The 16476-nt window shown below is 43.0% G+C and overlaps 9 protein-coding genes across 9 annotated transcripts; 5 read left to right on the top strand and 4 right to left on the bottom strand.

The window, feature by feature from the left end:
• Positions 1-484: 484 nt before the first annotated feature.
• Positions 485-3055, top strand: AAP1 (arginine/alanine aminopeptidase; the record flags this gene model as incomplete). Its single annotated transcript, XM_018365575.1, has 1 exon — positions 485-3055. One exon carries the CDS (start codon positions 485-487, stop codon positions 3053-3055), a length of 2571 nt encoding a protein of 856 aa, XP_018221830.1.
• A 462-nt stretch (positions 3056-3517) lies between these two features.
• On the top strand, positions 3518-4405 carry INM1 (inositol monophosphate 1-phosphatase INM1; the record flags this gene model as incomplete). The annotated part of the gene is made up of 1 exon (XM_018365574.1): positions 3518-4405. One exon carries the CDS (start codon positions 3518-3520, stop codon positions 4403-4405), a length of 888 nt encoding a protein of 295 aa, XP_018221829.1.
• Positions 4406-4553: 148 nt separating this feature from the next.
• On the bottom strand, positions 4554-6239 carry DDE1 (Dde1p; the record flags this gene model as incomplete). Its single annotated transcript, XM_018365573.1, has 1 exon — positions 4554-6239. The coding sequence occupies one exon, from the start codon at positions 6237-6239 to the stop codon at positions 4554-4556; it is 1686 nt and encodes a 561-aa protein (XP_018221828.1).
• Positions 6240-7001: 762 nt separating this feature from the next.
• DI49_2449 (HAD family hydrolase) lies at positions 7002-7742 on the top strand (the record flags this gene model as incomplete). Its single annotated transcript, XM_018365572.1, has 1 exon — positions 7002-7742. The coding sequence occupies one exon, from the start codon at positions 7002-7004 to the stop codon at positions 7740-7742; it is 741 nt and encodes a 246-aa protein (XP_018221827.1).
• Positions 7743-7929: 187 nt separating this feature from the next.
• NCP1 (NADPH--hemoprotein reductase) lies at positions 7930-10005 on the bottom strand (the record flags this gene model as incomplete). Its single annotated transcript, XM_018365571.1, has 1 exon — positions 7930-10005. One exon carries the CDS (start codon positions 10003-10005, stop codon positions 7930-7932), a length of 2076 nt encoding a protein of 691 aa, XP_018221826.1.
• A 984-nt stretch (positions 10006-10989) lies between these two features.
• On the top strand, positions 10990-11463 carry SRB2 (Srb2p; the record flags this gene model as incomplete). The annotated part of the gene is made up of 1 exon (XM_018365570.1): positions 10990-11463. One exon carries the CDS (start codon positions 10990-10992, stop codon positions 11461-11463), a length of 474 nt encoding a protein of 157 aa, XP_018221825.1.
• Positions 11464-11528: 65 nt separating this feature from the next.
• BCD1 (Bcd1p) lies at positions 11529-12647 on the bottom strand (the record flags this gene model as incomplete). The annotated part of the gene is made up of 1 exon (XM_018365569.1): positions 11529-12647. One exon carries the CDS (start codon positions 12645-12647, stop codon positions 11529-11531), a length of 1119 nt encoding a protein of 372 aa, XP_018221824.1.
• A 1068-nt stretch (positions 12648-13715) lies between these two features.
• Positions 13716-15650, top strand: MSC7 (meiotic recombination directing protein; the record flags this gene model as incomplete). The annotated part of the gene is made up of 1 exon (XM_018365568.1): positions 13716-15650. The coding sequence occupies one exon, from the start codon at positions 13716-13718 to the stop codon at positions 15648-15650; it is 1935 nt and encodes a 644-aa protein (XP_018221823.1).
• Positions 15651-15765: 115 nt separating this feature from the next.
• RRF1 (Rrf1p) lies at positions 15766-16455 on the bottom strand (the record flags this gene model as incomplete). Its single annotated transcript, XM_018365567.1, has 1 exon — positions 15766-16455. The coding sequence occupies one exon, from the start codon at positions 16453-16455 to the stop codon at positions 15766-15768; it is 690 nt and encodes a 229-aa protein (XP_018221822.1).
• Positions 16456-16476: the final 21 nt, after the last annotated feature.

Below are 16476 nucleotides of genomic sequence, written 5' to 3'. Positions count from 1 at the left end.
GTACCTGTACAAAAGGAAATACAATACAGAATGTCGAACAAGAAATTACAGCTCTCCTGAACTTGAGCAATTAGTCCTTGTTTTGCAACGCAAGCCGTCACATGGTCTGATTGTGCTCGACGACACAATTCATCCAGGCACGTGCAAGAGAATTCTCGAATTGCTGGCAATGGCTAATAATTTCAACGCGGCGAAAAAAAAAATGATTTTTCGAATGTGCAATATTCATTCATCCCACAAAGCTGACCAATCCTGAAAATTTTCTTCCTAATTCTCCGGTTTCAGCGTGGGAATTTTGACACATTCTTCTTTTCCGTTTTTATCATGTACTCATCAGTAAAAATTCTGGTTTCAATATTCCGAATTTTTCAATTTTTTTTAAAAGCTTGTTACAACTTGGAATTTGGGTAAGGATCTTAGAGTTTGTCTAATAGAGTTTGTCTAGTAGAGTTTCAACCACGCCAAGCCAACATTGCAGACCAGTATGTCACGTGAAGTGCTACCAGCCAATGTTACCCCATCGCATTATGACATTGCATTGGAGCCTGATCTCGAAACCTTCAAATTTGAAGGGTCTGCCAAGATTGATTTACAGATCAACGATCATTCCGTAGACTCTGTTACGTTGAATTATTTGGAAATAGATTTCCATTCTGCTTTTCTTGAAAGTGTCTGCGCCATTGATGTTAAGAAAGATGAAAGCCAGCAGACAGTGACTTTTGTCTTCCCTAATGGAACTTTGAAAAATTTGGGAGATTCTGCAAAGTTGGAGATTAAGTTCACTGGTACCTTGAACGACAAAATGGCTGGGTTCTATAGAGCCAGGTATACGGATAAAGCCACTGGCGAGACTAAATACATGGCCACTACTCAAATGGAAGCCACCGATGCTAGAAGGGCCTTCCCCTGTTTCGATGAACCAAACTTGAAGGCTAGTTTCGATATCACTTTGATTTCTGAATCTTCTCTGACTCATTTGTCTAACATGGATGTTAAGACGGAAATAACCGAGAAAGGTAAAAAAATCACGACCTTCAACACTACTCCAAAGATGTCTACGTATTTGGTGGCGTTTATTGTGGCTGACTTAAAATACGTTGAAAACAGCAGTTTGCGTATCCCAGTCCGAGTTTATTCCACCCCAGGTGACGAAAAACTTGGTCAATTCGCTGTTGATTTGGCTGCGAGAACTTTGAAGTTTTTTGAGAATACCTTTGACATAGAGTACCCCTTACCAAAGATGGATATGGTGGCGGTTCACGAGTTTTCAGCGGGTGCTATGGAAAACTGGGGACTGGTCACTTACAGAGTCATTGACCTGTTACTGGATATGGAAAACTCGAGTTTGGATCGTATCCAAAGAGTTGCTGAAGTAATTCAGCATGAACTGGCCCACCAATGGTTCGGCAACCTAGTCACTATGGACTGGTGGGAAGGTTTATGGTTGAACGAAGGGTTCGCCACTTGGATGTCTTGGTACTCTTGCAACGAGTTTCAACCGGAATGGAAAGTTTGGGAACAATACGTAACCGACAACTTACAACGTGCTTTGAACTTAGATTCCTTAAGATCTTCTCACCCAATTGAAGTCCCCGTTAAGAATGCAGATGAAATCAACCAGATTTTCGATGCCATTTCTTATTCTAAAGGTTCCTCATTATTAAGAATGATCTCTAAATGGCTAGGCGAGGAAATTTTCATTAAAGGTGTGTCCAAGTACTTGAACAGATTTAAATACGGCAATGCTAAGACAGAGGATCTATGGGATGCCCTGTCAGAAACTTCTGGCAAAGACGTTCGTTCGGTGATGAACGTTTGGACTAAAAGTATCGGTTTTCCAGTTCTATCCGTAAAGGAGGAAAATGGCAAAATTACTTTGACTCAAAACCGTTATCTAAGTACTGGTGACGTTAAGGACGAAGAAGACACCACAATTTACCCAGTTTTTTTAGCTTTGAAAGATAGGACGGGTATTGACAATTCATTGGTACTAAACAAAAGATCTGCTACTTTTGAAATACAAAACCAAGACTTCTTCAAGCTCAATGGTGACCAATCTGGTATTTTTATCACTTCTTACTCTGACGAAAGGTGGACCACATTATCTACACAAGCTGATTTTCTATCCGTCGAAGACCGTGTTGGCTTAGTCGCTGATGCAAAGGCCCTTTCCGCATCTGGTTACACTTCCACTACAAACTTCTTGAACTTGGTTTCTAATTGGAAAGATGAGAACTCATTCGTTGTTTGGGAACAAATCATTAACAGTTTATCTGCTTTGAAATCTACTTGGGTCTTCGAACCTGAAAACGTCTTGAATGCTCTTGATAAATTTACTTTAAAGTTGGTGTCCAAAAAGCTCTCTGAGCTGGGATGGAATATTAGCGAAGATGACACCTTTGCCTCACAACGTCTAAAAGTCACTCTGTTCAATGCTGCGTGCGCATCTGGTGACAAAAAAATGCAAAATATTGCAGTGGAAATGTTTGAAAAATACAACAATGGGGACAAAAAAGCCATTCTTGCGTTGATCAAGCCAGCTGTTTTCAACACCATTGCCAGAATTGGTGAAGATGCTAACTACGAAAAAATTCTTCACATCTACCAAAACCCTATTTCTTCAGATGAAAAAATTGTTGCGTTGAGAGCCTTGGGTAGATTTGAGAACAGTAAGTTCTTAGAAAGAACCTTGGGTTACTTGTTGGATGGTACTGTTTTGAACCAGGACTTCTACATACCAATGCAAGGTATCAGAGCTCATAAGAAGGGTATCGAAAGATTATGGACTTGGCTACAAGAAAATTGGGACGAAATTGTCAAGAGATTGCAGCCAGGTTCACCTGTCTTGGGTGGTGTATTGACGTTGGGGTTGACCAACTTCACCTCCGTTGAAGATCTTGAAAAAATCAGTAAATTCTACAGCGAAAAGCCAACTAAAGGCTTCGACCAAACGTTGGCCCAAGCTTTCGACACCATTAGAGCTAGGGCACAATGGGTTAGCAGAGATCGCGAAGTGGTTGCTGCTTACTTGAATGAACACGAATACGAACAATAGTTTTTTTTCATGACGTCAATGACACAAATTCATATATATATATATATATATATAAATTAAATAAATTAAATAAATGAAATCACTCGCAGCTAATAGAACCGTTAACTACATATATAGGCATGTGTGGAAGACAATAGACGGTTACAACGAATATAACAGCCCTTCAATGCACGCCATTAATGCAAGAATGCTTTTCTTCCCATCGGAAAAACTAAAAAATGCAACTGGCGTGCGTCACTGCGAAAAATTCCACCTGATGATGTATGGAAAAAAAAAAAATAATTTTGGGATGATGCATCGAGTGACTCCTATTATTGCGCACCTTTTACCTTCCAAAACAGTATTAATATGCAGATGTTTAATCTCTAATCAAAACTCTTACTCTTTACTGCCCAAAACTATACAATTATTTAGCTGGATAAGAACATTTGGCCGGCTAACATAAACACATACATACATATCATGACTGTGGATTTAGCTTCTATCGAGAAATTTCTCTGCGATCTAGCCACCGAAAAAGTAGGTCCTATCATCAAGTCCAAATCAGGCACCCAGCAAGACTATGATTTAAAAACAGGTTCCAGAAGAGTCGATATTGTAACTGCCATTGACAAACAAGTTGAAAAATTAATTTGGGAATCAGTACGAGCACAATATCCAACCTTCAAATTCATTGGGGAAGAAAGTTACGTGGAAGGGGAAAGTAAGATTACCGATGATCCTACTTTCATCATTGATCCAATTGATGGAACCACAAACTTTGTCCATGATTTTCCATTTAGTTGTACTTCGCTAGGCCTAACGATAAATAAAGAGCCCGTGGTAGGCGTTATTTATAATCCACACATTGACCTCCTCATATCAGCTTCTAAAGGGAATGGTATAAGAGTTAATGGGAAAGGCTTTGACCACCAAGCTAAATTAGAATCAATGGGTTCTCTAGTATTGAATAAATCCGTGGTAGCATTACAACCAGGCTCAGCAAGAGAGGGGAAAAACTTTAAGACGAAGATGGCCACTTATGAAAAGTTGCTTTCGTGCGATTATGGTTTTGTCCATGGGTTCAGGAATTTAGGATCCTCTGCGATGACCATGGCATATATCGCTATGGGGTATCTCGACAGTTACTGGGATGGTGGTTGTTATTCGTGGGATGTTTGCGCTGGATGGTGTATTCTAAAGGAAGCGGGTGGCCGTGTGGTGGGTGCCAACCCAGATGAATGGAATATTGAAGTTGATAACAGGACATACTTGGCCGTAAGAGGGACAATTAACAACGACGTTGACGAACAAAAAAAATATATCAAGGATTTCTGGGCTTGTGTTGATGGTCAGTTAAAATACGATTAATTGTTGATAATGATAAGAAGCAAAAGAAAGTAGGAAAATCAAGAAATCAAACACGTGATGCGATGATTTAGTATACCACCTCCTAGTAGGGAGGGATATAAAAATGATGATGATAAAATAATAATAAATAATAGATAATAAATAATGCTTATTGGTTATAGGTGTATAAGCAACCATCTTGGCCCCACAACCCAAATATACCGACTAAAGGCATCCAACCTTCACCTCCTCCAAATTTTTCGGCCAAGTTCATTGCGTTCTGCAAACGATTTGACTCGACTGGTTTACCGATACTAAAGCCACGAATACATAACATACCTTGTCTTTTCTCTATGTTCAAAAGAGGGTTGGTTTCCGTTTCCACCATTTTACCTTCTAACGTTGTGCTTAAGGGTCCATAACAAACAACGTTATTATCCACCGAGCTGTCAAAAACTCTGTAATCGTAAAAATTCGTATGTGCTATGGGCCCCATGATAGTATATGGACAATATAACTCGAGAACCACACGAGATCCAAACTGTGCTCTTATTTTATTCAGTTGTTTAGTGCTTGGGGTGGTTCTTTTATTGGTCTTCTTCAATTGAGGAATCTTTGCAGGAAATGTTGAAATCACTTCAGCATCTTTCACACTTTCTGCCAAATAAACACATCTTAGTTTCTCAAGAGCATTCGGTTCAATCTTAGCAATTTTGGTAAAGATACCCTCGCTCAATAAATTAATCGCCCAGGATAAGTAAAATTTATGTACTAAGCCCTTTTCCGAAGCGGAATCCGTTAATTTGGTAATGTCTTTTGCTTCAATAATCAATAGTGTAGTCTTATGCAATGACTTGCAATCCAACGCTGCTGGATCGACAAATGATGCAGACCCACCGTGTAGCAAGACAGCGAAGAGCTTCCCCCAGATTTGTAAGCTTGCACTGGAACTTGCTAATTTTGCTGAGATGGTTAAATGATCACTGCTATTCAATTCGTTACCTAGGGGAAAACTCTTGATAAATTCCGCAATGTTACTCACCAGGCATATCTGATTGAAGCTGTTAGTTCCATTCCATGGTGAGGCTACGTACGCAAACAGTTTCTTGTCATCAGAATTGTCATCTGGCGGTGTGTATTGGAACTCTGGATCGTTACCAAACCCATCTATAAGCTCTACCCATGTAATGACATGATTATTGTCCAAATCGAATTGTGGTGCTTTCGTAGGATCATCACAAACAATGATCAGTTTGTACCAATCCTCACTACCGTTTAGCATCTTGAAAGATCTCCATGAATCGATGATTAGGACATCAAGATCCGCCACTCGTTGTCTAGGAACCGCTGGCAAAAAATGAGGTACAGAACCAGTTTTTATAGACGCCATCATAGAGGCCAAAGTAAGAGAAAATCCTTCCACCGTGGCGACTGACGCAGATATACCAATATTTTTGTACTTCTTCACAGAAAGTTTCTGAAGTATACGCTTGGCCATACCATTGATCTCACCCAATGAATAACTTTTCTCGTCTCCTACCAGCTTGATGGTGTTCCTTCCCTTGGAAACTTCCATCGTGGCATTCCAAACATCACCAAAATTACCATTTCTTATTTTGTACTTTAAAGAGAGTCCTAGTCCAGTAGTCAATGGGAAACCAGTAGGCACTAAGATGCTTCTATAATATGCAGTTTCATTCTCGTTACGAACGCTAGATACACTTGCCTGTTGTGCCAGAGCAACCGCTGTCAGGTCTCTTTTGAAGTCCAGTAGGAAGGAACTTAACAACCAATTTGCACCCAGTACAATGACCAGTATTGTTATCAACAGTTGTAATATAAACGACCAATCCATTGTGCATGCACTTTCTGCCGCTTGCTTAACTGCTATTGTATTGCTGAAATGACCTCGTGTAGTTCAACTCTTGAGCACCAAAAACTCTTGGGCTCAGTATGCAGTAAAGATATACGCCACTGCCGAGCAACCCCATCCAATGCAATCAACCAGATTCGCTGTCGTTTATGATACATTCAAAACTTTTTTTAACGACGCGAAAGGAACAAAAAGTTGATGACGAAGTTTTCCGGATTAAGTGAACTAAGGGTCCTTGGGTGCCCACAATATTAAATCAGGGCGGATGGATAGCGGCTTTATAAAAACCTGGACGTGTGCTAGAATGCATTGATCAAGTGGTTTTCAAAACTGGGGTTCCTCTCTTGGCCTCAGTGCGGTTCCAGCTGTGCTCTCTTTACTGCACTTTATCGGTCTAAGACACCAATATCGTGCGTGACACGCCGAGCACTCTTTCTATCGAGACGCTGCCTGTATTCTTGCTGTCACACTTGAGTTTTCTTGCGACGCATGACAACGTTTGTATTCTGCGATAAGGACACGACACAGCTGCTTACTCATATCCGTCGGCTGAGAGCACCCCGCCATTTCTTTAACTATGGGGTAAGGGGCCCTCGAGATTTTTCCAAAACTGGATGCGCTGGCACTTTCTGATGATGAAAGCAAGTATATAAAAAACCTTAGAAGCTTAAAAGATCGGTTCTGCGGCAGTGTTCTGATACATATCACTCATCAGACAGTTATACATTCAAACTCTAGCTAGAAATGCCACAATTCTTAGTAGATCTATGCCTTTTTGATTTAGATGGGACTATTGTTAGTACAACAATCGCAGCAGAAAAGTCCTGGACCAAGTTATGTCATCAGTATGGGGTTGATCCTGCTGATTTATTCAAGCATTCCCATGGTGCAAGGACGCAAGATATCATGAAGCAATTTTTTCCCAAACTAGATAATACAAACAATAAAGGTGTTATTGCCCTAGAGATGGATATGGCTGGTAGTTATTTGGACACCGTGAGTCTTATTCCTGGTGCCGAAAATCTGCTGCTGTCTTTAGATGTAGATACAGCCGATAAAACGAAAACGCCTTCGAGAAAATGGGCTATCGTTACTTCTGGTTCTCCGAATCTGGCATATTCATGGTTCAAGACAATATTGAAAAAAGTTGGGAAACCCGAGGTTTTCATTACCGGGTTTGACGTGAAGAAAGGTAAGCCTGACCCTGAAGGTTATGCCACTGCCCGCGATCTGTTGTGCCAAGATTTGCAATTGGTTGGTAAAAAGGACTTGAAATACGTCGTCTTTGAAGACGCACCTGTAGGCATTAAAGCCGGCAAGGCGATGGGCGCCATCACGGTGGGAATAACATCATCGTATGACAAGAGTGTTTTGTTCGATTCAGGTGCGGATTACGTAGTTTCCGATTTGACTCAGGTTTCCGTGGTCAAGAACGATGCAGACGGTATTGTCATTCAAGTAAACAACCCGTTGACCAGGGATTGAGCAGAAAAACTCGCGATACACGCGTATAGTATAGATATACATATAAAAGCAAACAACTAGATTGCATATGATTTTTTAATATGTGCGTATATAAATTTTTTTTTTTGGTTTTGCAAATTGATTTTTCTTTGATACAGATCTTTATTTGGACGTCGCCGAACAACAGCGCCGCAAATATGATGACGGATTACCAAACATCTTCTTGGTATTTACCGGAAGTCTTGAGCATCTTGATCAATTCCGCAGCATCTTCGCTGGAAATGGCTTTACCACGGGATAAGATTCCGATCAGAGCATTTAACACACCCTTGGCCATACCCTTGGCATCACCACAAACGTAGATGAAGGCACCATTATTAATCATTTCAAAGACTTGGTTTTCGTAATCCTTTAATTTATCCTGAACGTAAACTTTTTTGGAGTTTGGTAATCTGGAGTGAGCCACCACCATTTCAAATGAGCCGTCCAATTTCTTGGCGTATTCTGGCCATTCTTCTTGATATAGAAAGTCATCGGTATCACGGGACCCGTAGAATAATAGATGCTTACCCAAGGAGACGTTGTTGCCGCCCTTCTTTTGCGATTCCATGAATGCGACACGTTCTCTAATAAACCCACGGAAGGGGGCTACACCGGTACCTGGACCGATCATGATCACTGGGGTGGAGGGGTTAGAAGGCAGTCTGAAAGTGGAACGACGAACATGAACGGGCAATTTGTAATTATCGAAGAGGTTACGTGGGCCGTTTAGATCGTAATGAACAGGCAAGTTAGTGTCATCGATGTTAACGTTGTTTTGAGCCAATTGAATGTTTCTTAACAAATTTGTGGTGACACCAACAACTGGGGCAGCATTGGGCAATTCCGGGTTGGGGAAGTTTTCCACAATGGAGGTAACGTGAACGGTTTGCTTTTCAGATAGGGAAGAGGAGGAAATGGAGTAGTAACGAGGAGTCATATGAGGAATGGATTCGAGCAAGAACTGCACGGGGACAGTGTCCCACTTGATGCCGTCGGATAAATAATGCAATGCGTCGGCAATGTTGAAATACTTGGAAGTGATCTCGACGGCAAATTGATCCTTGTCCTTTGACAGCAGGGTCAATTTGTCCTTGATATCGGCGTTGGGGGCGAACTGTATCAAAGAAGAGAACATTTGTCTGGACACAGGGCCAGTGATTTGCAAATAGTGTTTGATGGCAGCGCCAACGGTGGTTGGGGTGGGGAAGGGCACTTTCACGGTGGGGTCCAAGGGTTTCAAATCAAAAATGGTCTCCGAGTCCAAGTTGAAGATGGACAAAAATTGCTGGACCTTCTCCACTGCATTGGAGGGCCAAATGGCAAGATGGTCACCGGTGGAGTACTTGATGTTGGAGCCGGACAAGTCAAACTCGGAGTGGATGCAGTTACGGTCATTGGAAGCGAACAATTCGTGGGATTTGACGATGGGGGCGATGAAAGGTTGAGACAAGTCGAAAGGACCCAGCTGGATCCCGTCCGCATTGCGGTTCAACTCATGCGAGGGCAAATAGTGCGAAGAGGGTTCACCAAGCGCTACGGCATCGGACACTTCGTCCAGGACGGAGTACTGGAACTGCGACGTAAACTTGGCCTCTTGTTCGTCCAGATGCAGGTTGTCCTTCAAGAGCTCTAGAATAGAGTCCTTCCAAGCCATGTAGTCCTCGTCGGTGGTCCCGGCACCGTCGTCAGCTTCACCGAGCTTGCCCAGCCTGGTGGCACCAGCAGCCAAAAGGTTCTTCTCAGCCTTCTTGGCAGCGCCGTTAAAGAACTCGTATGTGGAGTTGCCCAGACCGAACATGTTGTACTTCAAATTCGACAGAGCACCGGCATCCGCATTGCAGATGAAGTCCTCGAAGTTGACGGCCCCATCAGGAAAGTCACCCTCACCATACGTGGAGATGAAGATGGAGACGATGACAGGCACGTCATTCAACGATTCGAAATCGTAGTTTTCAACGTCCGCGCACATGACGTTGAGGTTGAACTTGGCCACCAACTCCTTGGAAAACTTCTTGGCGTAGTCTTCAGCGGTCCCGGTCTGCGACGCATACAACACCAGATAGTTCTTGTTGTTCTCAGTGACCACTTGGGCGATATCCCTGTTGCCCGTGCTGACAGCGGTAATCGCACCATCATCGGCCATCAGCAGCTCCTTGATCGAGTTTCTCTTTACATATAGCAGCACAGCGAGCACAAGCCCCGCCAGAACGGTGAAGTCAGTGTTATCTATTCCAAATGGCATGATTTATGCAGCAGTAGATCACTTTGATGCGCGGTCAGTGTGTAGCGTACCAATCTCTACCAGGCGCAAAGTGTACACTGCATCGTAAACCGTATTATACTATAATACTATATATATAAACCTCGCGCTGAGCTTTGCAGGTGCGATTGTTCTCGAAGAACGAAGGCAGCCCGAAAAAAAAGCAAAACGATAAAAAACCGGCTGGAGAACAATAGCAGAGGGTCGCTAAACGAGCGGGCACGTGATGCGCCGTGGGACGTGACGGCAGAGCAGTGCAGAGCAGTGCTGCATAGCTTTGCTCTGCACTGCTCTGGCGATGAGGTGGGTATTTTGGGTTGTGCCAGGCTGTGGTCGTTCAGTCGTGCGGTCCCGGTTGTGTTGGGAGAGTGTCCTTTTGTGGAAGTTGTGTGCGTGGCCTGCTGAGAACAAGGGTCTGGTCTGATCTGGCTCGTACGCGCAGGGGCTGGGGTGACCAGCAACATCCGCAGGCGTTCATTGACAGGTAGATAGATATGTAGATATATAGAGAGGATTACGTGTGGGCAGGCGCAGGGGGGGCGCTGCGCTGCCCCCCCTGCGTGGTGTCGTCGTCGTGGAAGTCTTTTGTTCTTTTACGTGCTTCTATGTACAAAGTACGCGGTGTGGTGTTTAAAGTGAAATTTTGCAGAGATAGAAGCAATCTCACCTCGCCGCCCACCGCAGCAGCAACCCACCATGGCAAAATCAGCGTATGTAGAGCCCGGAGCAACCCTCTCCTCCCCCGCCATCTCGTCAATTGGACCACTCCCTTGCTAACATCTACTTTTTTCTCTCTCTTTATATGCTTGCAGCGTTATTTTTGTTGAAAGAGCTACTCCCGCCACACTGACGGAACTGAAGGATGCTCTCTCGAATAGCATTCTGTCTGTGCAGGAGCCGTGGTCGATCGACTTCCGGACGTACCGGTGCTCCATCAAGAACCTGCCCGCGCACATCTCCAAGCTCATGTACTCGATAACGTTCCACCACCACGCCCGGCAGACCGTGCTCATCAAGGACAAGTCCGCCATGGTCACCACCGCTGCCGCCGCTGACATCCCTCCGGCGCTGGTGTTCAATGGCTCGTCCACAGGTGTTCCGGAGTCCATCGACTCCATCCTGTCTTCAAAGCTGTCCAACATCTGGCTGCAGCGCCAGCTCATCAAGGGCGATGCCGGCGAGACGTTGCTCATGGACGGGCTCACAGTTCGCCTGGTCAACCTCTTCTCCTCTACCGGATTCAAAGGCCTGCTCATAGAACTGCAGGCGGGCACATCAAACGAGGCCGCCAACTTTGAGGCCAAGATCGCAGACATCGAGGCCCATCTCTCTGAGATCCAGGTCAAGGACTACAAGACCTCTTCGGACTCCTTGACGCCGGACTCGGACAACTACATATGCGACCTGGCATACCAGTACGTTCGTGCCCTGGAATTCTGAGTTTTGTTTTGTATACTATCTTTTATACGTAAGAAATAATCGTCTCTCTACTTCTATATACTTGTTTATGCAGTGAGGAAATCCATAGATAAGCCAGGATTGTAATCGTCGCTGTCGCTGTCACTATCACTGTCACGCTCGCCCTTGGCGTCGTCTAGACCTTCCTTTTGCACGGGTTCCTCTGCCGGCTGGGCGTCCTTTGCAGTGTCCTCTGGTTCCTTCACATCGTCGATGAACTTGTTTAATGGGTTCGTATGCTTGTCGTTTTCCGCCCTGTGCGTTTCCTCGTGCACTACCTCGTAGCCCTCTGGCAAGTCGTCTTCGGCCATGGCAATGAATATCGTGGGGAACTCGATCACCGTCATGTTTCTGAATAGCTCTCCAATGCATTTCTCGTGGATCGGCAATTCTACCAGCTTCTTGGAATCTGTTATATGCGTAGTGTTGTAAGGGAACCATTTCGTGTAGAATTTGAGCCCACTCTTTTGCAGGATCTCTGTTCGTTCCTCCTTGGTCTCTGAGGCATCTTCGCCCTCTTCGTGGTCGCTTATTCCAGCAAAGTGGTAGAATTCACAGCATTTTTGGAAAACGTTCTTGCCCATGCCCTGGACCAAAAAATCCGTCTCTTTAATCCGATGGCTGATATGCTTGAAAACCCGCTTGTCTTCCTCCTGCGCTTGCATGGGACACAAAGTCCACTCTATGCTCCATACGAACAGGTCCATTGTCTTGTCCCACTTGCTTCTGTTTTGCGACGACCGCTGCATCCCTTTGGGCAACATCAGACAGTTCACTCCTCTCCTGATTATCCTCTGGCACTCCATGTCACCGTGGTCATCCTCATCCGTGCCGTATCTCCTCCTTTTCAAACCGGCACTATGGCTCGCGGGCCCTAGCACTCTCTTGTTCTTCACCCTAGCGTCCATCTTCTGTATCTGCACCATCCGCTTCAACTGCGTCAGATAGTTATAGTCTCTCTGCACGTAAGCGTTCCGTTCGTGTTTCTCATCGTCTGCGTGTTTTAAAGTCTCACTTGATATGTAATCCTTTGGATCGTGTGTTTGCCCAGAACAATCGTCCCTCGCTTTATGCTGCTTGGAACACTCCAGGGAACAGGTTTGCGCCAAACACCGAGGACACTTGTACTTGAACTCATTAATACCACACACGCCACACAACACCATTGCTACACTCTGCTGCACCTGCTCTGTCCATCACATCCCCATCTCATCGCATCGCATGTGCTTTCCTCATATGCTACTATTATCATAAATTTTTTTTCAGCGCCATTACCCTGCCGTGGGTATCAAAAATTTCATCTCTAAAAGGGAGCGTGATAGATAATCTAACTAACTATACCTTAAACAATACGCCTTTTTCCTTGAAAGACTTCAGGTGTGCACAGATATACAAACATAATGGTATGTGCTACGCTACTGCGTGTCGATCGTCTATCCCCAAGCAAGCAAGCTTACTAACATGAAAACTATTTTTTTTATTGTGCTCTATTGTTGAATTGGTACCTGGTTGCAAGGTATTGGTTTTTCATTGTTGCTCATATGGTATAATCTCTAGTCGCAAAAAAACGGAATTGCTACTCTACTACAAGCTGAAAAGGAGGCCCACGAAATAGTATCAAAGGCCAGAAAGTACAGGCAAGACAAATTGAAGCAAGCCAAGACTGATGCAGCCAAAGAAATTGACTCATACAAGATTCAAAAGGATAAGGAGTTGAAGGAGTTCAATCAAAAGAACGCTGGTGGTGTCGGCGAATTGGAAAAGAACGCCGAAAAGGGTGTGCAAGGTGAATTGGTTGAAATCAAGAAGATTGCCGAAAAGAAGAAAGACGACGTCGTCAAGATTTTGATCGACACTGTCATCAAACCTTCTACTGAAGTGCATGTCAATGCCTTGTAATCTTGCATTACACTCTAGTTTTCTTATCATTTATCTTTTTATAATATAATATTAATAGAATAAAAATGTATAAACTGACATTGCATCCAGCTTTTACGACTCTCGGTTTTCCCGATCCAGCCTTTTTTTTTTTTTTTCATTTTTAAACGAGTACATATAATCAGTATATGCTATTGTATATCGGCTGTAAAAAAAGAGAGAGGCCACTTATTCTTATTAACGAGGAACAGTAACGCCGATGACAATTTCTATATAACCATAATAGTATTTGCAAGACAATAGGAATTTTTACCGTACCACATTTTGCTTTCCTCCTGTTTTTACCTTCGCTCATCATGCCCAAAGTTTACCTGAATCCAGACATGATTAATCACTTGAATTCCACAGTCCAGGTTTACTTCAATTTATGGTTGGAGAAGCAGAATGCACTATTGCGCTCTCAACCTCAGATCATTCAAGACAACCAAAAACTTATAGGCATTACGACAATAGTTGCCACAATCTTCACTCTCTATGTTTTTGTCAAGATAATCTTCACTCCAACGCATTGCTCTGCATCCTATAAACCAGCAAAGTTTTCCGTGTCTACACCAGAGCCTGCTCAGAATAACTGGAAGGGCAAAAGGTCTGTATCCACTGACATATGGAATCCTGAAGAACCTAACTCTATTCAATGCCATTGTCCTGCCACAGGTCAATACCTTGGCTCTTTCCCATCAAAGACAACCAAAGATATAGATGAAATGGTCTCCAAGGCAAATAAGGCTCAATCCACTTGGGGTCGTTCTGAATTTTCAAGAAGATTGAGAGTTCTGGCCTCTTTGCACGATTACATCATAAACAATCAGGATCTTATCGCTAGGGTAGCATGCAGGGACTCGGGGAAGACGATGCTAGACGCCTCTATGGGTGAAATCTTAGTTACTCTAGAGAAAATCCAATGGACTATCAAGCACGGTCAAAGAGCTTTACAACCGTCAAGACGTCCAGGCCCAACTAACTTTTTCATGAAGTGGTACAAGGGTGCTGAAATCCGTTATGAACCACTAGGTGTGATCAGTTCTATTGTTTCATGGAATTATCCATTCCATAATTTGTTAGGTCCTATTATTGCTGCTTTGTTCACTGGTAATGCCATTGTTGTGAAGTGTTCAGAACAAGTTGTCTGGTCGTCCGAATTCTTTGTCGAATTGACCCGGAAATGCCTGGAAGCATGTGATGAAGATCCAAACCTGGTTCAATTGTGCTACTGTTTACCTCCAAGGGAAAACGATGACTCTGCCAATTATTTCACTGCTCATCCTGGTTTCAAGCATATCACTTTTATCGGTAGTCAACCTGTTGCCCATTATATTCTAAAATGTGCTGCCGAATCGTTGACCCCAGTAGTCGTAGAGCTTGGTGGTAAGGACGCATTTATTGTCCTAGATGCGGCCAAGAACTTGGAGGCCCTATCTTCCATCATCATGAGAGGTACTTTCCAGTCATCGGGACAGAATTGTATCGGTATTGAAAGAGTCATTGTCAGCGAGAAAAACTATGATGGTTTAGTCAAGATTTTGAATGATCGTATGGCAGCAAACCCATTACGTCAAGGCTCTGATATCGACCACTTAGAAAATGTCGATATGGGTGCGATGATATCCGATAACAGATTCGACGAGTTGGAAGCTTTGGTTAAGGATGCTGTCGAAAAAGGTGCTCGTTTACTTCATGGTGGCTCCCGTTTTAAACATCCAAAATATCCACAAGGTCACTATTTCCAACCAACTCTCCTAGTAGATGTCACATCAGAAATGAAAATAGCACAAAATGAAGTGTTTGGTCCTATTTTGGTCATGATGAAAGCTAGAGATACCGACCACTGTATCCAATTGGCCAACTCTGCCCCATTCGGTCTAGGTGGCTCTGTATTTGGTTCAGATATCAAAGAATGTAACTATGTGGCAAACAGCTTACAAACTGGTAACGTTGCCATTAATGATTTCGCTACTTTCTATGTTTGTCAACTACCATTCGGTGGTATTAATGGTTCCGGCTATGGTAAATTTGGTGGTGAAGAGGGTCTATTGGGTCTATGTAATGCCAAAAGTATCTGTTTTGATACTTTACCATTTGTCTCCACTCAAATTCCAAAACCATTGGACTATCCTATTCGAAACAATGCTAAGGCATGGAATTTCGTGAAGAGTTTCATTGTGGGTGCTTATACAAATTCCACTTGGCAAAGAATAAAGTCCCTTCTTTCGCTAGCTAAAGAAGCTAGTTAATAGGTTCAGAAGGGAGATGGCACATAATATTATCGATGATATTTATTATTATATAAAATAAATGTTTTATATACAAGATTTATGATTTTTGATTCTTTGGAATTCTTGAAATTTTTTATTTTGCAATACTTTTCTCAACTTGTAGGAATTGTTTGTGTAACTCGTTAACGTAGTCTTTATGAAGTTTTTCCAAATCACGTTCGGCTTTCCTAACGGAGTCATCTTTCTTAAAACTTTTAAATTCCTTGAGGATACTACCTCTGATGGTCCCCATTGATTCCTTTAATGAGGACTGTTTATAATCTTCGAAGACTTTTTTCAAGTCTTTGGCTACTTTTAATCGCGATTCTGTCGTTGGTGGTGGCAATGACACTTTCAATTGTAAATCATTATTTGGAATTCTTTCAGGAGTCAAGTTCAAGTTGGCGGCAAGAACCCCACTTACTACAGTTTTCACGTCTTTAGGATCGAAAACGGTTATTAGGAGTGCATTCTTACCTTTAAGAGAAGTGGTTGCAATATCTGTAAATTTTTTGTTGTTTTTGAACATCAGACCATCAAATACTTTGGGATTAAAATTCCCCTGTTTCATTTCATTCAGTTTCTGTTTCTGTGTTTCTAACGTCTTCTTAAATTGAGCTTCAGCCTTTGTCAGAAGTTCATTTACGTCAACTTCATCTTCTTCGACTTTTTCATTAGGGGTAGACTTTTTCTTTAGAATAATGAAAGATTGACTAAACGGACGGTTAAATAGACAAGAGGTGGCAATCGGTCTAACGTTTGATCTAGCTATCGTTGAAAACATTGTGTCCTAACCGTTAGTATG

The sequence above is a fragment of the Saccharomyces eubayanus genome, chromosome XV, assembly GCF_001298625.1.
Source record: "Saccharomyces eubayanus strain FM1318 chromosome XV, whole genome shotgun sequence".
Lineage (NCBI taxonomy): Eukaryota > Fungi > Ascomycota > Saccharomycetes > Saccharomycetales > Saccharomycetaceae > Saccharomyces > Saccharomyces eubayanus.
This window is presented reverse-complemented; position numbering and strand designations above follow the sequence as displayed.